Below are 24388 nucleotides of genomic sequence, written 5' to 3'. Positions count from 1 at the left end.
TCATTTTTAATTTAAATAAATAGTTTGTTTTTGGACGCTAACATTTTCATATGTGATCGCCGTTTGTTATTTGTCGATAGGTGTTATTCATTTGTTGTTATTCGTATTTGTCGATATATGTTATTCATTTGTTATTATTCGACGGCGATTGTGAAAATGTTGTAATAATAGTACATTATGAAACGAGCCTATAATGATAGTAATTAAGACGCAAGTATGTTTGTTTGTGAAACGAGCGCAAGCGAGTTTCATAATTTTCATACGAGCGTCTTAATTACCATTATAGGCAAGTTTCATACGACTTTTTATGCTCGACCATATTTCTAACTTGAAATTATTCAGAAGTATACATTTTATTTGTATCTGACAGAAGATCGGAAGTGACCTTGTTCATAGCTCTTGAATTGTGAGATGTGCGTAGACGCGAAAGTATTGATTTTTTTCCGAGGAACAATAATGTCATTGACCTTGATGTAATGCAGAGAATGTATAACCTGAAAAATGGTTTAGAATTGAAAAACGAGATGACAAATTGAATTTATTTGAATATTATTTACAATTAACGATAATTATTATAGTAACAGAACATAACCTTCTGGGACAGTATTGGATTTCCAGCCTCCGTGACGTTTCCCTCGTCTTTCGATTGCATATCCGAGAATAATCGAAAACCTGAACTTTAATGAAAAGATGTACTTTAATGACATGCATTAAAGGAATGCTACCAGGTGTATAATTACTACATTTCGGCATGGTCGAGCATAAAATAAATTATAGAACGTTTAATTTTGTCTTTAAAGAAGTAGATAGGTAACACATTATAGATCAATATAAATAAATAGCACATATAAAATGTTTGTAGGTGACACATTAATATATAAATTTTCTTTATTATTTTAACATTACTTATTTTCACATTACTATAATTGTTTGATTCTTAGAATTACATGCAACTGGTTTTCATTTTATTGTTATTATTATTATTATTATTATTATTATTATTATTATTATTATTATTATTATTATTATTATTATTATTATCAATTGTATATTGTTCCTGTATTTATTTTTTTATATTTGAGTGTTCTAATAGTGGTTGAGTGGAAGAGAAGGTTCATGACTTTAACTCTACCAGATGAAATAAATCTACTATATATATATATATATATATATATATATATATATATATATATATATATATATATGACCAGTAATACCTAACATGTTTAAGTTTACTAATAACATATCATGGTTAACTGTATTAGAGGCTTTTCTGATGTCCAAAAATATACGCAGACTACCCTTAGCCGAACTCACTTACGATTCTATTTATAACGCTTAAAATTTGCAGCTTCTAGGACTGAATTGTTGCGTAATGGGTAAAACGTAAGAGGATTATGTCTGCCTTCACGACCATCATTTTTAATGAGTAATGACAGAAAGATCACGAATTTGACAAGATTCCAAGCTCAGAAAACAAGCTCTGAATATAAATGTGCTCTGACATAAAATTCAGAGACAGAGTATCTTGACGTATGTGATCTTTGCAGTGTGACGTCATCAAGGTTAGCCTATTATATGTTACTTTTATAAGTGGCAGTTGGGAGGACATGATCCAGTCACGCAGATGGACTCAAGCAGTGACCGTAGCACAATTCAAGATGATGTGGCTGCCCTGTACACTAGCGAGCCTTCTTGCTGTCTGCCAGTCTGCACCCATACCCAGAACGGTTGACTTGGGTTATGGTCTGGACGATAACACTGTCTTCTGGCCAGGGACACAGAGATTCAACATTACAGAGCAGACGAAACTGAAGGATCTGAATGGAATTCGATGGTAAGTATAACGTAATTATGTAGGACTGGAAACTGTTCTTGACACGAGCATCGTCTAATGAATCACACTTACTGCATCAGGAAGGTTTGTTTTTCAATGGCGTAGCGTCAATGTAAGCTAAAAAGCTCAGCTTCCCCAGTTAATAACTCCATAATAAACTGCAGTTTATGAACAAAATTATTTATTAATTTCAATACAATTTATAAGTACGTCTTAAATGTTGTGATGCAGCAGTAAACATGAAGCCTGCACACACCAGCTTACAATCCCCTCCACAGACTCGTTTCTTTCATACATTCTTCTATGTAACGCACCCCGCAGATTTTCCATCCCTTTCTAACTAAACTACCCTGGTCGCAAGGCTCACAAGAAAGCATTGGAAAGAATTAGCTTCCGAGTTATCCCTTTCGCGAGTTGTGTTCAGTTGAAGTGTTAGTGTGCACTGTAGCTTATATAATAAATAATGACTGAAATAACAGTTCCTGACACTAATTTATGTAGTCAAAAATAATCTTCTGATAAAGATTTTAACGTTGATTTTTTACTTGGGTATTTAACGACGCTATATCAACTACGAGGTTATTTAGCGTCGATGGGATTGGTGATATCAAGATGGTATTTCGCGAGATGAGGCCCGAGGATTCGCCATAGATTATCTGACATTTGCCTTACGTTGGGGAAAACCTCGGAAGAAACCCAACCAGGTAATCAGCCCAAGCGGGAATCGAACCAGCGCCCGAACGCAAGTCCGGATCGGCAGGCAAGCGCCTTAGCCGACAGAGCTACGCCGGTGGCTTTTAACGTTGATTGATGTAATTTTACTAACACTGTATCTATTGACCGTTAATATTGTGGCTTTTCTAAATATGACAGGGAGTGAGCTAATGTTAAATTATAAACCATCAAATCATATTTTACTATGTACCATTTGAAGTGATGCCTTATTGGTGTTACTTGTGAGTAGACTTCGTTGAATTGCCACACGCAGCGTGCAATCAGGTTGCCGATGTACTGTAGTATAGAGGAGGTGAGCGACCGCCCGGTCTCGTAGTATAAGCAGTTCATGTTAAGAGTTGTGACCGGTCCAAATAGATAGAGCAGCTACAGCTAATGTATACCTAAGTAAGCACTTGTTTTTGCATTACTGTGGTTGGAATAGTCAAAGCTTAACATTTGTTCAGTGCAGACAAGAATTCAATCAAACATACTACAATGAGAGTGTTGCTGTTCCAAACAATTGCCCCTGGAATACCCTTACCCGCGCAGCCAGTCTTGACCCGTTGGAAAACGTGGTTGGATGCTGTTAATTATTGTACAGAACATTACGGCAAAATAATGGAGGTAATTGATGCGTGGATAGCTCAGACAGTTCCGCTGTTGCAGCTGTAAAATCATTGCCTCCTGAACAGCTATTGGAAGATATTCTGTTCATCGATTCTAATTTTAAAATCGTGTCCAAAAGCATCACCCTGTTAGAATCGTCTAAACTACAACTCTCAGACGCCCTTAATATAGTGTATAAAGTATCACAAACCGTTATCCAAAATAACAATTCATTAATTTCAGAAAAAATTAAATGTAAGCTGAGAAACATTATTGCTAAAAATTCTGCCTATTCACAACTTCGTATTATAAATTATGTACTATCAGGTCACGATAAGACGTCTAAAGTTGGTGTACTAAAAAGTAGTGACTTTCCGTTCTTCAAATATGCACCTATTACATCGTGTGATGTTGAACGTACATTTTCCAAATATAAAAACTGTTTGAGTGACCATCGGAAGAGGTTCACTTTGCAGTCGCTCAAAATATATGTAACTCTTCACTGCAATGCACATATTCAAGGATGATGTGAGTATATTACATTAAATTTTAAGAGTTAATATATCTCACTACAAAATAATTGTGTATTTACATGTATAGACATTTCCTACTTCAATGATGATTCATTATATTTCTTGAATGCAGAATACAGGTTTTATTGTAACCGCAGTATACTGCTCAGTGTTTACATCAGAGGCATAATCCATTCGTTGCACTCTCCCTTCTCATACAGTCTATACCGCGTGCGTAGTAAACCTTACGATTCTCGTGGCAGTTCCACGAAGTCTACTTATGAGGTTCCAACCAATCTTCGGACTGCTGACTTGACATCGACTACTATTTATTTTAAGACGCAACACGTTTCCTCGTACATGAAAGACAACTTGAGTTAGCTTCCCCTGCTCAAAATTTCATGCTACGCCACTGTTGTTTTTTAAGATCTTAATATAGTAGTTCACATCAGCATAAAATACCATTTAGTATCGGGTTAATTCCTTCCCTTTTTTGTGAATCTTTCTGCTAAAACACGAAGAGGGAATTAATGAGGGTATATTTTATGGGAAGTATGTATAAAACTGCTTTCAGTACTTTAAAATACGAATATAATTTGTTAATTTACTTTAATTTAGAGTGAAGTATGTAGTACAGAGGGAACCGTAAATAATGTCACTAATTTCAGGGGGTTATTATTTGAGATTTTTCATACAACAAAGTTTAATACATTTTTGCTGTGTCGAATGCACGAACCTCTCATACAGTGGCAGCATGATCCTTATTAGAATTTATTTTCGTGTGTGCATTCCAAATCAAACCAAGATCCCTTCTTGCTACGGTACACATCTTGCATATACGAAGGTTAGGTTTGGTTAGTTTAGGTTTTTATTAACCAAGTCCGCGCATGCGCAGACAGCTAAAATGATCCTCTCGGTCATGGCCCTTATGATAGTTTTTATTTCGTAATATTAATAGACAATAATAAGCAGTGAATAATTTCATAGCCGTTAAAAGACAAGATATTTTCTCTAGACCACAAATAGTATAGCAACGCGTTCATAAATACGTACTTAATGCTTTGGTGAACATCAAACGGGAATTTACTTTCCTTCATTTGAATTACATTCCCTGAAACACACCTTTGCCTCTGTTATTTCTTTGTGATACCCTACTTTAAGATCTTACTACATTCTCATTTCGTTTTGGTACATTCAAAACACCGCCGTTGTACTGCATAAACCTTGCATTTGACTAATGGAGTGAATTACTTAAGAATATAGTTGCGAATTTTACTACCACCATTTCGATTGTCTTTTGTTTGATACGGCTCGGTACGGCCCGGTGACTTGTGGCCAGCGAGCAAACGAGACGATAAAAGTCACCCTCGGCTCCCTTTATTGCGCATGCGCTATTGGTGAAGAAATTCCGCTTCCGGTGTGACGCTGAGCCCCGTTGTAAGCATAAAAATGTTTTATTTACCGCAGTAATTGTGAACTGGATTTCTTTTACTTTCATTCGAGATTGATGGATTAGTTTTCAAACTTCTGTAATAATGCCTGTGGTATGCAAACATTGCAGTACCATATTTAGTAAACAGTCGAATTTAAACAGACATTTAAGACATGTACATAAAATAGAGCACGTGAACATGATATCGTATCAGTAATATTATATCTTTCTCTTGTAAAATTTTCAGTTTTGGAATTACAAGGTTTTGATCGCCACCCGACGATGAGCCATTAATTTCACTGTCATTAATATAACCCAATTTATCATTGTATTCCCGTTCACTGCACTTTCAGTGGGGACAATTTTCTTTATTAAGCATTTATCCATTATCAGTAGTTATATAGCCGTTGCTAATCAATTAACGAGCACACACCTACGACGACGATCATAACAAAAAAAAAAATCAACCTAAAAACGAGTGTTGATAATGGTTAGTTTTAAATTTTGGGTAATTAAGTAGTAATCATCAGCCAGGCCATCTTCCCGTAATAGAGATCCAGGATAGATACATTACCAAGTATACACATATATTTTAATAATTGTGTAGAAACAAACCATCGACAGGTCATATCGGCCAGGCCATCATCTTACTACAACAGAGATCCAGGGTGTAAAGTGGATACTGGATGACAAGTTAATCATATACAAACGAAATTTAATAAAAGAAAATACATATGATAACGAAGGTGCCCTGGACCTCTATTGCGGGAATATGGAGGCCTGGCCGATTATTACTACATAATTACCATACACTGTTAATTAACTGTTAGCTCTGTGTTATTTCCGCTTGGTAAGACTTAGGACCATTACTGTTCGATCCCAATAGTTCATAGATTTGAACTGAACTACAAAAATGTGGATCATGGATAGAGAAGTGGAGTCACTCTGTTGCGTGTGTGAAGATTCACCGATCTCAAATTCAGGAAAGATAGCGGCATTGTGAATTGCTTTACTAACATGTTCGACAGCTGACCTCCTCTATCAGTGATTTAGATGGCTAAAAACATTTAGGGCCTACAGGAACTCATAAAGTTAGTGGTATGTTTCCTAATTTACCATGATATTTAAAATGCTATTGTTCTAAGGGTGTCCCGATTTGTTCTTTTGGTTGGTTCCTTGTCCATTTTGTTACTCAACTGTGGAATAATAAATAATAATGAATATAGGTCTATACCAGTAATAATAAAAAAATATATATATATATCTTCTTTTTTCCGAGATGTTCCAGTCGAACCAAACCACTACTCTCTATAGAGTTCAAATAATAATCTTTGGCCTATAACCTACTTCATCTTTCAAACAAATTAATTCAATTTTTGGCTAAACTAGTGCTGAAGTAATTCCCCGCTTATATACATGTTGCCTATACGAATCTGTGACAGGTTAGATTTGGTTAGTTTAGGGTTTTGTTACGCCATGCATATATTTGTCTATGATGCATATACGATCAACTGTATCTACATAAAAAGAAACCCTTATAAATTCAACAATTTTCACTTCCGAAATCACCAGAACTACTTCAGCGCTAGTTTCGCCGCTTTATTTACATAGGAATATCTCTTCGAATTGTTAACAAGGTTGAGATCACTCTTAATTTTACTGGATGTGATGCCCCTGGTTTTATAAATTTGGACACAAAGTGTCTTGCAGCCCCTCTGAAGTTGGCACCTACGTTTGGTGATATTTATTTGCATATCACGAGATTCGTAAGTTGGTTTACAATTGAAATATCCAGAACTACCTCAGCGCTAGTTCTTGCCGCTCCTCTGAAGTTGTAGATGGAATATTGTGTTAGCCAAGTTTAATATCAATACTACCACCAGAAATTAACTCTTAATACATATAGCCTATCAAGACTTATGAGGAAATATTCTGGAATACAATTATACGAAAATAAGGTTTGACTTGGATAACAGGAGCTGGAGTAATAATTGTGAAATCTATCAATGCACTATTATTATAATTACGTAACTTGTATCACCGAAATGTAAATAATATATGATCGTGACGAAGGTGAATCTAGAATGCGGTGAATAAAACAATTTTTATGCTTACAACGAGGCCCAGCATCACACCGGAAACGGAAATACTACACCGATGGCGCATGCGCAAAAAGAGAGCCGAGGGTGACTTTTATCGTCTCGTAGCGAGCAATGTCGACTGTTGACGTTAGTCTACCGTGCGTATTATCACAGTTTAGTATATACAGTTGCGAAGCTCAATACTTACTAAATATGCAAACATAGACAGTTGAAATATGCATCCATAGATAGTTGCTAGCCACCAGGATCGCTTCTATCGCCTCATCACAGACTCTTTCCCTAGCAGACGATAAAATGTATTGTACTTTTGATAACGTGTTTTTTTGAAAAATTAACATCTTCTTTCCACTATTGAAATACGAAATACATAAGGTTTATATATTATTTTCATAAAGTATATATTATATTTTATAAACTCACCTTCCTGGCCGTAATATATGTTCGGGTTTTCTATTTCAGTGTATGGAGGTCAGTGAATTATTATATTATAACTTGATTGCGTATCATAGTTAAGTTTTATTTAGTGTAATGTGTCCATAAGCTCCGTTTACTTCTTGTTGCATAATATGTTGCAGAAATAATTACAAAACTGTGTTATTTTAATGTGAAGAGAATTTTACATGTTTACATAATTTTTTCGCATCAACATTTTAAGTTTAGAATGGAAGCTATTTTGAGGTTTAATAAAAAAGAATTTATATTGTGATTTTAATATAGCACATCTACCTTCCTTGATAAAGACAGAAAATTTATCATACCACTCTTATGATTGTACGATTGTTACTTCGTCTCTTAGGTAGTAGATAAATGCAATAATTCAATACTCAATTGTAGTATTAAAATACAGACAAATTGAATGTGCGAAGTATCATATATGACATTATTGTTAATTATAATGTATAATTGCGAATTTAGGAATATAAGATATAGTAAACATAACCTATAATATTTCCATATGAATGGCAGGGCATTGGAGACCACTAAAATTAGACAGAAAGGGGCAACTGGGACAGTAAACATAACCTATAATTTCAACATATCGTGCGGTGCAAGTGAAAATTATTGAATCGTGCATAAATGAATGTACAATAATTTCGCAATATTTAATCGAAATAAAGGCAGGTAGGTCTATTACACATACGAACAACGTAATTTTCACACCAAAAATATTACACCTTAACTCGCAAGGAATTATGTCTGAAGTGTCTCCTAATCATTGTTTTAAATTTTATTAATGCAATTACAGTACTTTTAGAGAAATATATGTTACTTTTTATGCATTCCAATTAATTTATATGGTTGAAACGCCGCCCTTCGTGATCGGGTTAAGCGAGTCACATGGTCTGCCTTACGGCCTGTATTAGATCACGATGGCAGTGACACAGTCTATTGTTCCTAGTACACTCAGCGCTCCAAGCGGCTAGCAACTATCGGGAGAAATGCAAAAAATCACCCCAAGCTTCGCGATTGTATATACTAGACTGTGGTATTATCCAGTTGTTCCGGCACATGTATTCCATAGCATCTCAAATCGAGCCATACCTCTTTCCTTATGTTCTAAAAGACAAACTTGTCCCATTCAATTATCAGCGACAGCTACCTGGACCTTCCTTGTCAGTCAGTTTAAGAGAATAGTATATTATGACAATAAATTATTGCAAGAATTTTAGTTTTGTCCTTTAAATGTGCATAAACTTGATCCGAACAGATGTAACTTTTCATTCTGGAAACGAGTTTTACAATGCTGCATTACTACTACTGCTGCTACTACTACTACTACTGCTACTGCTGCTGCTGCTGCTACTGCTACTGCTACTACTACTACTACTGCTGCTACTACTGCTACTACTACTGCTACTGCTACTACTACTACTACTACTACTACTGCTGCTGCTGCTACTGCTACTGCTATTACTATTGCTACTACTACTGCTACTGCTGCTGCTGCTGCTACTGCTACTGCTACTACTACTGCTACTATTACTGCTACTACTGCTACTACTACTGCTACTACTACTACTACTGCTGCTGCTACTACTACTGCTGCTGCTACTACTACTGCTACTGCTACTACTACTGCTACTACTGCTGCTACTACTACTGCTACTGCTACTACTACTACTGCTACTGCTACTGCTACTACTACTACTACTACTACTACTACAAATAATAATAATATTAATAATGTCCACACCTGTGGAGTAAGGGTCAGCGCGTCTGGCTGCGAAACCAGGTGGCCCGAGTTCGAATCCCGGTTGGGGCAAGTTACCTGGTTGAGGTTTTTTCCGGGGTTTTCCCTCGACCCAATACGAGCAAATGCTGGGTAACTTTCGGTGCTGGACCCCGGACTCATTTCACCGGCATTATCACCTTCATATCATTCAGACGCTAAATAACCTAGATGTTGATACAGCGTCGTAAAATAACCCAATAAAACAAAAAAATATATTAATAATAATAATAAAGATAATAATAATAATAATAATAATAATAATAATAATAATAATGTTAATAATAATAAATTTCGTTTCGTAAATTTAAGGTTTGCCAGAAACACATTCATTACAACTGAGCATATTGGGACGCATGTGGATGCTCCGTATCACTTCAGCGAGAATGGTTGGAAGATCGCAGACATTCCATTGAAGCGTTTATTTGTTCCGGGTGAGTATTGAAACTTTAATTTTTAATTTAAAAATTAGAAAAATATAGAGTATACGACGAATATTACTTTATAGGTTTATAATGTGTTTGTTACACAAGAACGTCATATAACTCTCTTGAATTAAAATTATTGTAGGTATTATAATACCTGGTAATTCTCGTTTTTTTCATAATAATGTCACATTCTAAAATAATACTTTCTTCATATAAACATGTAATGATAATATGGCAGAACTACTAGCGCAACTGAACACTGTTGCTAATAATCGAATTACAAGATTTTATAAGCGCAACGACGTCACAACTGTTCTCTAGCGGGTAATTTTGGAAGTTGAGTTACGACGACTTGCCATAAAAGCACAGTCTACAGTCGCGAAGCTTGAGGTGATTTTTTGGAAATCTCGCGATAAAGCGCTCCAAGCGGTTAGCAACTAGAAACAATAGACTGTCCACGGTCGACTTTGGATTTAGAGTGGACTGAGTCGTATTTCCATTGAGTGCTAGGTCGTTGCGTATTTCGCATTGATGCTCGTGAAGAAGAATTCTAACATCTATTTCTTATTTTACTTCTAGATGCAAAAAGTGGTTAATAAACAGCAGGAGGGAAGATCTAATGACAAAGAATGAAGCATATCTTTATAATAATATAAAGTTTTGCTCTCTTCATTTCGAAAACACACAATTCATGAATGAAAACAAAAAATGAATTAATCTGGAATGCAGTTCCAACTTTATTTGATGTTTCAAATAAACCTGTTCTGTTATTACCTGCAGCTGAGAAACAAAAGCTTTGCACTAATTCTACGTCTGTATCAGCTGATTCCTAGAATAATTGTACATTTTCAGACAACTTAGGCCTACTTTTTTTTCAAAGGATATGTTTTTAATTATAGCTGTTAATTTTGTTGTTATTTTTATTTGTTACTTTACTAGAGACGTAGAAAAAGTAAGTCTGTTACAATAAAATTTATTGATCACGTTTTAGTTCCAATTCTGGTGTGATTATTATTGCTTAACCTCATCCCACTTTGTTAACTACGTAAGCCTACAGTAGAAGTACCGGTACACGTAAGTTACTCCATTAATTCATATTTCCATTATTATTGTTATTGTATTATTGTTGTAAAGGGAAATGCAAATTAATATTTATTGGTTTCATAGTTCATTATCGCTATAATCTTGTCCACACCTGTGGAGTAACGGTCAGCGCGTCTGGCTGCGAAACCAGGTGGTCCGGGTTCGAATCCCGGTCGGAGCAAGTTACCTGGTTGAGGTTTTTTCTGGGGTTTTCCCTCAACCCAATACGAACAAATGCTGGGTAACTTTCGGTGCTGGACCCCGAACTCATTTCACCGGCATTATCACCTTCATTTCATTCAGACGCTAAATAACCTAGATGTTGATACAGCGTCGTAAAATAACCCAAAATAAACTATAATCTTGAATGAGTGAAGCGATTATAGTAAATTTCAGTTCGTTTTGCACAAACAAAAATAATATTAACCTATTTCTTGCAGGTATCTTCGAGTTTATGGAATTTAATATACTTCATTAAAATAATAAATTAACTTTATCCATTTAATATTTCAATAATGGAAGGAAGGTGTTAATTTTTCCAAAAGAACACGACAACGAAAGTGTAACATATTTTGTCATCTGCTAGGAGAGATCTGTGATGATGAGGCGATAGTAGCGAACCTAGTGGTGGGCAACTACCCATGTTTGCATTTTTACTACATGTTGAGCTTCGCGACTGTATATAGTAGACTGTGATAAAAGTGTATCTCAAAAAGATTTTTTCTATACCGGTAACTCAAAAATGCCAAATTTTGAGTTGTGACATTCTTGTTGGAAATGAGCGATGTCTTGTAATGGGCATTCTCATTTTGCTGAAAGAAATGTGTTCGTTAGTTTTCCTCAATTTTGTGAAATGAATTCCTCTAAACGAATATTCCTTCATGTATAATCGTTTCAGGCCTTAAAATATTTACCCGTTTCATTTGTTGAAATTTTTCAAATGAACGTGAACAACTTAAACATAATGTTAGGAAATTGAACCAGTAGTGACATAAATATATCGAATTCATTTTACGAAATGTTTCTTTATAAAACAGTGGTCATTATTTTATGACCTAAATTGTAATTATGTTAAATATTGGATTGTATCTAATCCATCATGACGGCATGACCGTGTACAGATACGGAATTAAAATTTAAAGCGAATCTTTAAGAGAGGCCACCTGTATGTAGGCAAAAGTATTTCATACGACTGTCCACAAGTATCACATATATGCAGGGGCTCTTGTTTACTGCACATGCGCAGTATGCTATAAGCGAAACTTAAAAAATAAAGGAGCTCCAAATTTTATTTCCGAATCTGTAAATAATTGCCGAAATGAAAACGTTTAGGTTAAATATTTTGAAATTTATCTATTTATTTATTTATTTATTTATTTATTTATTTATTTATTTATTTATTTATTTATTTATTTATTTATTTATTTATTTATTTATTTATTTATTTATTTATTTATTTTTTACTTATTTATTTATTTTTTACTTATTTATTTATTTATTTATTTATTTATTTATTTATTTATATTTATTCATTTAATGTTATGACTAGGCTTGTAACGTTGGGGATCGACAGGGTGCGTTATACGGTGGTTTCCAGTTTACTATCCGTTCACCAGTCACTACTGTAGCATGCTTAAACACTGTACCTGCTGAATAATTATGCCGAAAATCAAAGGTTCTCAGGCGCAAATTTTTGCAGCGGAATTTGGTGAGGCACAGAAAATGTGAGTTGTTGTGCATTGTAACTGTACGGATCTGTCCAGATTTGTTTATGTTCACCTTGTTACTTCCATAATCGATCGGAGAACCAAGTCAATGTCCTCGTACTAACTCACGTCCCCGGCCTATATACCATGTTGTATTTGTAATCGGTCCCCAACATTACAGGCCTAGTTATGACAATAGTCTGACGTCATTTTCATATTCTCTTTATAATAATCATTAAATTAACAACTCCTACATTATCGTTAAGATCTTTAAGCGTATTTCAACACCAAAACTGCTCCTCAATCTCTTCCTGCTTCTTTCTGAGTGTCTTCTTTCATGATCATTATTTTTGTAAAGAGATAAAAAAATCACCCTCATTGCGTGGTTTTCACTTTATTATTTTAGGTGCCTTAATTGACGTCTCGGAAAAGGTCCAGGGCAACAATGACTTCGAACTTCAGAGAAAAGACATCGAAGAGTGGGAAGATGAACATGGACAATTGCCTGATGACTCGATTTTGTTGATCCGTTTCGGCTGGTCTTCTCGTTACTATGACAACCGCACAGAATACTTCGGGCTGGAGAAGAGCAATGCGTCGGAATTGAGTTTTCCAGGTAAGTGAATTGAGTTCTTAAACTCCACTAGTAATAAATATTGCATAACATAAAACTTAGTTATTCAAATACATACATACTTACCGGCACAAATACAAATATAATAATATCTAGGTGCAGCATTTCATTTTGCAAATATATATATATATATATATATATATATATACAGGGTGTTTCCGAGATGGTGTTACAAACTTTCAGGGCGAAGGCACATATATCGATTTGAGATAAGGAACCATGGCCCCGAAATGACAGTCGAAAATTATAAGCTGTGATGTTTTTCTATCTCCAATATTATAATATTTATAGCGGTTTAATGTTTGAACTGACTTTTAAAATACCCTATATATTCTGAAAGTTTTGCATAATGAAAAGTAAATGAAAATATCTTACATATTCAGTAAGTGCCCTTAAGAATTTAATATGGTATAATTAAGCGTGAGATTCATAAAATTGACTGTTTTATGTTCACCTTATGCTAGTAAAACTAAGATAAATTTCTTTCAATTTGTTTTGTACACAGGTTTATCCGTAGAAGCAGGAAAGTATATTCTAGAAAAGGGAAGTATATACGCCGTGGGCGTGGACACTCCATCATTAGATCCAGGAAAGAGCAGCAATTTTGAGGTGCACCAGATGTTGTTTGAAACACAAATGTTTGGGATTGAAAATCTCAATCTTGAAAAGGACGCTTTACCAGGTAATTTTAGATTGAAATAGGGTTCTAATCGATGTTTATCGCTACCACACGCGCCATTGTTCCCCATAAAACATAAACACATCGCTACAACACGCCACTTCGTTATCGATACAACACGCCATGGTAGGCTATCGATACAACACGCCATGGTAGGCTATCGATACAACACGATGGTTTGTAATATTACAAACTCTTTGCGTTGTACATATACTCGTAGAACAGGTACGTAAAGCATAAGAAATTGTGTGGGTCAACCAGGCGAAAATTCAGAAGTAAATATCCTGACATGTCACTGCACTGTAGGTGTATAATATTAAGGTTATTTCATAGACTCAATGAAAAAGGTTCTTTAAATGACATAAGAAAGAAGACAATAGCGCCGTGTTCTTACAGGGGGAAAATCGATAAAATTGGAGCGGCCTTGGAGTCCAGTTCTTGCAACTTTCTGAGACGTATAGTCTCGTAATGTGAATATGTGAAGCATATGTAGGAATGGAAGAGATATTATTGAAACCAAGACCGTACAGAGTTCAATTATTTCATTACTGCCCTAAGATTACAATAATAGGCTTAACTTTCGTAACTAGTAGTTAGAAAAGAAGATTTGATGCGTGTGAATGACAATTTCTTTAGAAGGTGTGAAATATGTGCAAGACATTCACATATTTCACACACATCTACAGTATATTATGTCATACTAGCCGTACCGGTGCGCTCCGCTGCACCCGTTAGAAATAAATATAAAGTAATTACATAATTAAAATAGGACATTTGATCCAGGGAACATTCGTGTTTGATAGAAGGATAAATCGTTTAATATGTTACAGTACTTAATTTAAATTGTATAAAAATAATTAAAATGCGATCATTTTTAATCCAGAAACCACTCATTTGCTCATAAAAATTATTTTAGGAAATACAGGAAACGAATGCCTATCAAGTTTTCTGTGCATAAGAAGCTATTTTAATCTTACCTGTCCTGGATTCACTCAGAAGTTACTGTAATAACATTATAGCATTATGTCCATCTAGAGAAACTACGCTTTCCAATGGTGAATTAATAATTAATTATACAAATCGGTTAATTTAGCTTCCGATATTACTTCATACAAACACAGAAACATTCTCTGTAGGCTATGTTTTATAGCTTTCGATCGTTGTCCAAGGCCCCTTATAGACGAAGTCATTTGTTTTTTATTTCATTACACCGCCTTAGATGGCGTTATTATTGTAATTTTGAAACTCATTTATCTCATTAAATATTAGTCCTATCAAAATTTTGCGTGGAATAAAACTTATCGGAAATTTTTTTAAAGAAACTTTTGTTATGTAACATTTTTCATGAAAAGTAATAATAGGGAGATATTTCGATTTATTTAATTCAAGCCCCCTTATAACCCCCCTTTTAAATAAAATATTTTGAATGCCATATAGCCTAAATTCTAAGTTACAACGAACTTAATTTATATTCCAATTTTCACATAAATCGGTTCAGCCATTATCACGTGAAAAGGTAACAAACATACAGACAGACATACAAACAAAAATTTCAAAAAAGCGATTTTCGGTTTCAGGGCGGTTAATTATATATATATGTTAGGACCAATTATTTTTGGAAAATCGAAAATTACCAGAAAAATTTTGGCTACAGATTTATTATTAGTATAGATACAGCATCTTCTCTGAGAACAGGGTGAGTTTTGGATCTTGTGTTATACACAGAGTGGAAGTGATGTAACTACTAACTATGAAGATTGAAACGGGCAATAGAATGCATTGAAATAAATAAAAAATAATTGTGTTTTGTAATTAAGTGCATAGCTAATTACAAAATTAGACTGAAAGCCAATGAAGTTTGACAACAGCGCATCGTCGGCTAGCCTACGAATACATACATACAAGAACTCGGTCTTAATAGCAGCATTCCGTCCCTTAGTCATTGCAGTAGGGTTACGAGACTTTCAAATAGTATGAAATAACTATACGTAATAATGTTATTTAATTTGCAAGAAAACCGCGCATTTTATTGAAAAACTGCAACGGAGGAAATTGTTCCTTATCAGATTCCCTAATGATAGAGTAAGAATCAAGGTAGTGCGTATAAAGTAAAACAGTGGTAACATTTAAGGGAAAATATTTTTTCTGAGAAAGATATTCATTCGGGACTAATATGGAATTGGAATTTTTTGTTGTGTTCTAGCCAAGGAATAACCTCTAAAAATTACACAGTTACATTAGCCTACTTTAATTCTTTGTACTTCAGTTTTAAACCAGTTTACTCCCAGCAGCACGCATCCTCGTTTAGCGGTAGAGTTCTGGCTTTCTATAGGATAAGTGACCGACCAATTTCCCGATCTAGAATGGTTCAGACGCACTTTACTTTATTAAGCCCAACCCAGCTACCGCAGCTTTTTCTGCTCATCATGTGATAGGTCACGTTATCTCAGTAGGCATAATGTATGAAATTTTTGCCGGTGAAAGAGTGGTTAAATAAAATAATTAGCTACTAACATTGTCACAACTCTAAGACTTCAGATATTCTTTATTGCAGGAAATATATTAAATAAACCCAGAATATGAATAATTTCAAGGGAAAAAAATGTTCTGGGGCCGGGCATCGAACCCAGGATCTTCTGCTGAGCGCGCCAAGGCTTTGTCGTTTAGCTACCCAAAAACTCTACCACACTCTAGCTCAATTATTCCCGGGTTCCGGTAGAGTTTCTGGACAGCTCAGCCTGTAGAGTATTGACGCGCTCAGCCAAATGTCCTGGGTTCGATGCCCGACCTCACAAAACAATTTTTCCCATGAAATTATTCAAATCAGGTTTACAGGGAGCTATACCTGAAAGCCAGATTTGTATAAACCCCAGGGTATCTTCATTTACTACGTTTCCATGGAATATTAATTTCGATCTGAATACGATCCCTGTTTTCATGCAATTTTCGATACGTATTGAAAACGATCTGAGTACGAAAGTTGAAGTTTCGAAATGTAGTTATGTTGGTTAACATGTCATCGACATATTAGCGTGTTGGTCACTCTGTAGCCATTGGCTATAAACAATGTTTCGTTCTTCAAATGAGGCGCATGAAAGCTTAATATTCTGGCTGTTAATGAATAATGGTAATATTGACTTTTAGGAAAACACGAAATATTATGTTTTACAACACTCTTTTTCAACATACATATTTCCCTCGCTGTTGATAAAACATCTGACACATCAAACAAATGACGATCGATCTCGCGCTTAGCGTATTGAGATCGAATTGAATACGATGCCCGTTTTCATGGAACTCAATTCTCACTGAATACGATCCGATCCCACTTTTTAGGTGTATCGACCTTGAGACTCAGATCGAATTGAATCCCCGTTTTCATGACATATATATTCAGATCGATCTGAATACTCTATGAAAACGTAGTAATCAGTGGCGTGTGGTGATAAATAATCCTGGTGGTGCACAAATATTTATTATGATTATGATTATCATATAATAATAATAATAATAATAATAATAATAATAATAATAATAATAATTATTATTATTATTATTATTATTATTATTATTATTATTATTATTATTATTATTATTATTATTATTATTATTATTATTATTATTATTATTATTATTATTATTATTATTATTATTATTATAGGTACTAACTACTACATAACTATTAACATATGTTACGTAGGTATAGATTTACATAATGTTGTTAGTCAAGAAACTGCAGTTAATCAGTTTCCTATGTAGGTCCAGTAATAGCAAAGTAAAGTGTTCAATTTCTATTGCAGCACACAGTAAATAATATTGTTTTCGCTATATTGCGTTTTATAACACAGTTCACACGTTCACAAGCATTCGATACGTGTGTTGTCTCATCAGCCTTAACTGCTAAAATGTCAGCAGCTTTCTTTATTTCTTTGGAATCTCATCATGGCATACATCAAAATGGCTTGAAGGACTTCGTTCTGTATAGTGTTTGATGTGTCCTTAAACACTTTTGCTCTTTCCAAATGTTCCTTAAGAGTGCGTCTAATTCAGAACTGAAATTGATGAGGCCAAGAAAAATACTAGCGTTTAAAGAGAGTTTCCGTCATCGTGACCTCTTAAAGCCAACTCAAAAGCTCCACGCACAAATCTGTTCTTGGTAACTTTATCATTGTGAAGTTCGACAGTCTAATTGAATCCAATTGTGTCTGTATGTTTGTTTGACCCAACACTGCTAATTTAACATTATTGTTGATGTGTGCAGCTGAAGAATCGTGTTTTTTAATTATTTCATTCATGTGGTTCAAATCAATCATATCTGTAGAACGATAATCAAAATTATGTAGTTACTACGCACAGTCCTAAATTCAAACAGAATAGAATTATAAAACGTACTCGTTTTTTTTTGTCAAATGTTCGCCGTCGAACAATAGACAAGGAAAACAAAATACAGCGTCTTTTATATTGCAGCCGCACATTGCATTTTTCGTCAGTCCGAATGTTGAATTTTCTAGTCACTTCTCTATTACTGTTCTTCGTCACTTATATAATTTTAATTCATGTGTAGGTCTACCCATCTTCTTTATTTTGATCTTTTCGTGTAAAGGTCGTACAGAAAATTACACATTTAAAAGATTTTGCACACTATTCATTGTAACATTTATGGTGGAACGAGCTTGGAACACATCTGAAAGTGCTCCTAACCCCTCCTACGCACACTGTACTGCCTCCCTACCATGCTCCAAAGCCTGTCAGTGAAACAGTACTACTGCGCATGCTCGAATGGAACAGTGTGTGCCGCATGTGTCGAGCGGTAAACGTAAGTCCCAGGCGTCAACAAGAACAGTACACGTGCAGTGTTATTTTTACATAAAATAAAGAATTATGTCGCTCACATAGTCTACTGCAGCTCATTGATATAACTTTAAAGGTGGTGCACTGCTCCTGTGCTCCTTAAGAGAAATCGCCACTGGACTAGTAATTGTATTCTATATTACATATGACGAGATTTTAAAGTGGAGAAATTATTCTATGTACGTTTTGCCAGCACTACACTGTAACAGGTCGATGCATAAGTTCCTAGCGTTTTTGTTTTCCATGGCAGTTTTGCATTGTAAAAACAATTGAAGACATTATTTCAAAAACAGCCCTTGTCAAAAATGTCGATTTTTCAGGAGAACAAAAAAACAACCCCAGCCCATGTAAATTATAACATCGAAATAAAAAAAGGTAGACTCTTTCTTCAGGATATAAGAATCAGATATATGATAAACACATATAAGTTTTTACATATTAGAGACATATAATTAATTATTGAATGTGGGAGCGTGTGACATGGGCTATTTTTGTATTAAAATAATACAAATGAAGATCGTAATAATATTAATTTAATATTTAATATTGTATTGTAATATCAGTAAATTGTCAGGAAATCACAACACTTATTAATAACTTTTTCCTCCACTGCTGTTATTGGACCCTTCAATATCAACAACATGTGTATTGGTAGTTTTCGTTTCTGAAACAGGTTGGAGACTTTCAAAGAACCGGAGACTTTCTGGAGATAATAGTCCATACAGTTTTTTCAGGTCCTCTAATTTTTATTGCTTGATCTTCAAGGGTTCATTGTAAAGAGTGGCAAATGTTAGTTCTTGAAATATTGATACCCTTGGAACCGCCTTGGGGCGATTAGTGTGTTTATCTCTGGAGTCAGTAGGAGATTTCTGATAGTTCAGCAATTATGCCTGTACAGTAGGAAGACGCTCTCTCGTTATCTCATGCAAACTCATAAACGCATTGCGACAAACAGGCACATCTTTGGATATACCATCTGAACTTATTCTTACCTTATAATGCAAGGTGCTACATATTTCCCTACGTGATTAATATCTTATTTTCCCTCTACATTAATTTTCTTAATAAACTCTTCCTTTCTGCCATTTCGTTTTCTTTTCTGAAAATTTAATCCACTTCCATCATTACTAGCCATGATGTACAGTAGTGGCAAAAAAAAAATCGGACCGACCCTTGTAGCTCATTTCAGACCCCTGTTCACTCCAGAGCACGATAGACTGGTAACTAAGACTTTCGTGGTTCGAATCCTGCCTGGGAAGGAAACTTTTTTGTTCCTTATTTCGATTGCAGTGGTATTTTACTACTTAATTAACTTATTATTCCCAAAACATGAATTTTACTAGCAATCGAAAAGTATTGGAAATAAATTTGAATAAGGAACAAAAAAAAAGTTTCCTTTCCAGGCAGAATTCGAACCACGAAAGCCTTAGTTACCAATCTACCGTTTTCTGGAGTGAACAAGGCTATGAAATCAGCTACAAGGGTCGGTCCAGTTTTTTTTTTTTCCCAATACTGTACAAGATACTAAAATGGAATGCTCAATGACTTCATTGTTGCAATATGAAACATTTCAATATTTATTCAGTTTAACACAATGCTGCCAATAATTATTATATAATGCATAATGTACCTAATCAATTCAGTGCTGAAAACATTTAACAAAAGAACAACCCATGTCAGCTGACAAGGGCAATTTTTGTACGAAAGCAGAATGACATGGGCTGTTTTTGTAGAATCGGTGTTTTTTCTTATGGCTACTGCACCTGACACATATCGTTTTTGGCTTTTAAACACATTTCAGATTGTGGCAAAAATGCACCTTCACGTGATGGTGCTCTTAACTCATTTTCGTTAAAAATTGACAAGGGCTGTTTTTGTAATAATGTCTTGAATTGTTTGGGATATTTCATATTTTGTTATTTTAATGTCATAGTTCTGTGTTAAGAATCTTTAAGAAAGTTTGTTTTAATTATGGGTTTAAAATGCAGTGTAAACTAGTAAAACACTATTTCCGACTACGGCTGCCAACTTTTTTTTTTTTTTAGGAAAATGCGGGATATTAAGAAATCGACAAAAATTTCACACAGAAAACTGGCAAATTATTCATTTCAATTACTAAAAAGCAACTTTATTCTACACTTCGACAGCTAGGCTTAAATTAAGAGTATTTTGAGACAGATCTTGTGTCGTGCAATAGTAGTGCTCCTTATGATTAGGTTTTCTCCGGAGCGGTTGTTTGCGCGCTTTCAATCGGAGACCTCCGGTTACCTCCGATTGATGCCGCGCAGGTTGTATATGTGCTGTGGCGCAGACATACACTTTCCGCTGAGCAATCCTTTAATCGGATCAGGTAGTGATTGGAGTCCGCTGACGTCCGCGTATCTTTTAAAATAAGTTCTAATTTGTTATTGTTTAATGTCTCTTTTATGTTAATCTCTCTCTCTTTCTTCGGCTCTTTTTTGTGTTGCTTAAAGTGCTACTTTAGCTGACAGATTTTTTTTTTTCTAGTTTTGAAATTCATAGTATATGTGGAAAGGCGTATTAGTTTTATGTCATTGATCAAATTAATAACATTCAATCTAACTGCAAAACTAACGCAGACGTAAAGCTAATGTAAACATTTATACTTTAATTGTCCTAGAAACTGTCGTTTAATCCTAAACAGGGTTTGTCAATTATTATTCTAATCGGTTTAGTTAACGTAAAATATATTAAGGGAGCTTCAGAATGAAACAAAAGAAACGTGGGCTATCAATGGGATAAAGTTTACTGTCCAACATAATTTATTCAGATTCTTCACCGGACAGGATTGTGATTATTGTGTTAAAGGGTGTCAGTATTTCAACTGTCTCTTCTAAAACGCGCCACTCTTGTTCTGTAATAAAAATATAAGTGGATATCAACTTAAGGATAATTGTAATTATATTATTACCAGATATTTCTTCAGTTTCATTCAGAAATATTTTAATCCAAGCAGTAAAATATAACTCAAGTCGTCTTGTAAATATTTCATTTGTTTTTTATTGCCTCGTAAGTTACGTTTTAGAGAAATTTCAAGACTTTTTCATAGACTGTGAGCCTTTGGGAACAATGGCACTAAAACAATTTAAAAAGAAATCGTATCAAATGTTTTGCGTAATTGTTTTCATCAAGCTCGCGATTGTGCGATCGCTTCAAATGGTCTAACAAATTCGAAGTTCTACCACCCTTAGAGTAAATTCGCCCACAAAGTTTACAGTGTGCGACTTTATTATTACCTTCAACTAAATTAAAGAATTTCCATGCGACGGATATCCGATTTGGTGCCATTTTGTTCCCCTCACAACTACAGTCAGTCCGTACGCGCCGGTCGTCCTTGAGCCAACTGTCGCTTCGCTCCGAACCCCCGCAACCCTCCGTATGTCCCCTGTCCCACCTACGGTACTATCGGAGATCACCGGTGGAGAGCTTTATTCGCAATCTCCGATTCCTCCGCGGTAGTAGTCACTCCGATGAGCAGCACTGTGCAATAGTTAAGTCAATTGCAGTTTGCAGCTCTGATTTGATTAGATGTGTCGTGTTCCTGTTTCGAACATCTGTCCAATTATTGTTCATGAGCTAAAACATCCTTTTTGTATGAACATTAGTACTTGGTGTGCTTAGAACAAAACTGGCCAGTTTTCCCAAAATTATTCTATCAATATTGTTTGATTTTAAACAGGTGAACACTAAAACCCATTTTCCGAAAGCATTACCGTCTGAAAAAACTGCACATTTCAATGCATCTCTTGAACAATAAAATTCAACATGTATACAGTCATCATTCACGTCAAAACCAAATGTTTAGAATAATGATTTATACATTGCAAAAAATAAGGGAGAAAAGTGATCGAATAGAAGAAAAGTATGGGAGCTGGAAGCTGTTAAAAATTACGGATAAATATGAGAAATCCCGGAGGGTTGGCAACCCTATTTCCGACATACCCTTTTTTTTTAGTTTAACAGAGGAGCAAACGGATCGAGAGCCACTACAATAATTTGTGCCGTTTATGGGAAGAATGCCATAAGGGAAAGTAGGCACGAAAGTGGTTTTCTCGTTTCAAAGATGGTCATTTTGACATGAATGATTCTCCACGTCCGACTATGATGGAGATCGTTTAAATGCTTTAAATTTACGATGATTAATGTCACTCAACTAGAAAATTGGCCAGTACGATAAACTGTGACCAATAAACCATCTTACGACATTTGGATTCCATGGACAAATTAAAAAATTGGGTGTATGTGTACAAAAACAACAAAAAATCATCGTGCTTCTTTGCTTGCTCGTCATCATTAGACTCATCAAAAATGTCTATCGTTTTTGTCCCAGATTGTTACTGATGACGCAAAATGGTGCCTTTACATCAAGATAAAGAACAGAAAGAGATGACTGACTTCTAACCAAAACGCAACTCCTTGTGCAAAAGTTTTTGTACATTTACGTAAGCTAACGTTGTGCATCTTGTAGGACAAAGGTGTCATCTACATGAACTACTTCCAAGTAGACTATTATTAACAACTCACTCTTGCCTTGAGGCTGTAATTAAAAAAACGACTGGAAAGACTGCATCAATTGATTTCGCAGCGTAATAATGTACGTCCGTATACTGCTAACACTACAAAAGCTGTTATCTGAGAACTTGGTTGGAAGGTTATTCCACATTCATCCTATTCTCCTATTCTAACTCTATCAGATTTTCACCATTTCCACTATCTGTACAACAAATCTCTGATAAATCTTCTTTACTAACGAAGCTGCTCTTCAAAATTGGCTCGACGATTTCTTCAACTCCAAACCACCGGGATTCTTCAGACAAGGAATCGAAAAATTGCCGTAAATTTGGGAGTCCGCCATAAAAAATGCATGAGAATATGTATTAATGAACAGTTTATATACTTTGTTATTGTAAAAATAAATAATTTTCATTTAATACTAAAAACTCTACGCATTCATGTATCAAAACTGACATTTTATTTCTCTTCCAGCTAAAGGATTCATGCTACACGTATTACCACTCAAGATAACAATTGGTACCGGAGCTCCAGCCAGAGTTATTGCACTCTTGAACCACGAATAGATCCCATTCTGGACAAAAATAAGATTAAAGTATACTGATGGACATTGAATATTTAAATATGATTATATAACTCCTGCACACATTTGCTTTGAAGCCAAAATATCCCTTCCAGAACCTACTTTCAGTGTACGTGTCGAAACTTTAAGGATCATACTAATAACAACTCTTATACAGACGTTTAATTGTTTTAATACTTATACAGCGAATAGTTCGTTTATAAGTCGTGTGTAAATTCCTGACTAATCACTACATACGTGGTGTATAACAATGATACACAGCTACGTCATAGTTTCGTCATTACTTCATTACGAAAGATAACAGAATGAAATTCTCTATTGCATCCGATAGTGTGCCGCACTAAGTATCGATAGTACAACTGGGCCTGATCGTTTGCCACGCTATATTTTGATCAAAAAGTACAGCTACAACAATATTATTCTAATTATTCTGTGATCTTTGTTTTGTCCTTATG

At 34.9% G+C, this 24388-nt stretch overlaps 1 protein-coding gene across 1 annotated transcript; it reads left to right on the top strand.

Moving 5' to 3' along the window:
• The first annotated feature begins 1595 nt into the window (after positions 1 to 1595).
• LOC138703462 (kynurenine formamidase-like) lies at positions 1596 to 24091 on the top strand. The gene is made up of 5 exons (XM_069831342.1): positions 1596 to 1837; positions 9749 to 9870; positions 13060 to 13269; positions 13793 to 13969; positions 23825 to 24091. Exons 1-5 carry the CDS (start codon positions 1611 to 1613, stop codon positions 23914 to 23916), a joined length of 828 nt encoding a protein of 275 aa, XP_069687443.1. The 5' UTR covers positions 1596 to 1610; the 3' UTR covers positions 23917 to 24091.
• Positions 24092 to 24388: the final 297 nt, after the last annotated feature.

Source organism: Periplaneta americana, chromosome 7, assembly GCF_040183065.1.
Source record: "Periplaneta americana isolate PAMFEO1 chromosome 7, P.americana_PAMFEO1_priV1, whole genome shotgun sequence".
NCBI lineage: Eukaryota > Metazoa > Arthropoda > Insecta > Blattodea > Blattidae > Periplaneta > Periplaneta americana.
The sequence above is the reverse complement of the archived record's forward strand: the minus strand, read 5'-3'. Positions and strand labels throughout refer to the sequence as shown.

What these genes read in the sequence shown, in the direction of transcription:
- LOC138703462 (XM_069831342.1), top strand. Translation starts at nt 1,611, where the DNA reads ATGATCCAGTCACGCAGATGGACTCAAGCAGTGACCGTAGCACAATTC. An exon ending in GAAGCGTTTATTTGTTCCGG is followed by an intron (nt 9,871 to 13,059) that starts GTGAGTATTGAA and finishes TTATTATTTTAG; the next exon opens with GTGCCTTAATTGACGTCTCG. An exon ending in GTCGGAATTGAGTTTTCCAG is followed by an intron (nt 13,270 to 13,792) that starts GTAAGTGAATTG and finishes TTTTGTACACAG; the next exon opens with GTTTATCCGTAGAAGCAGGA.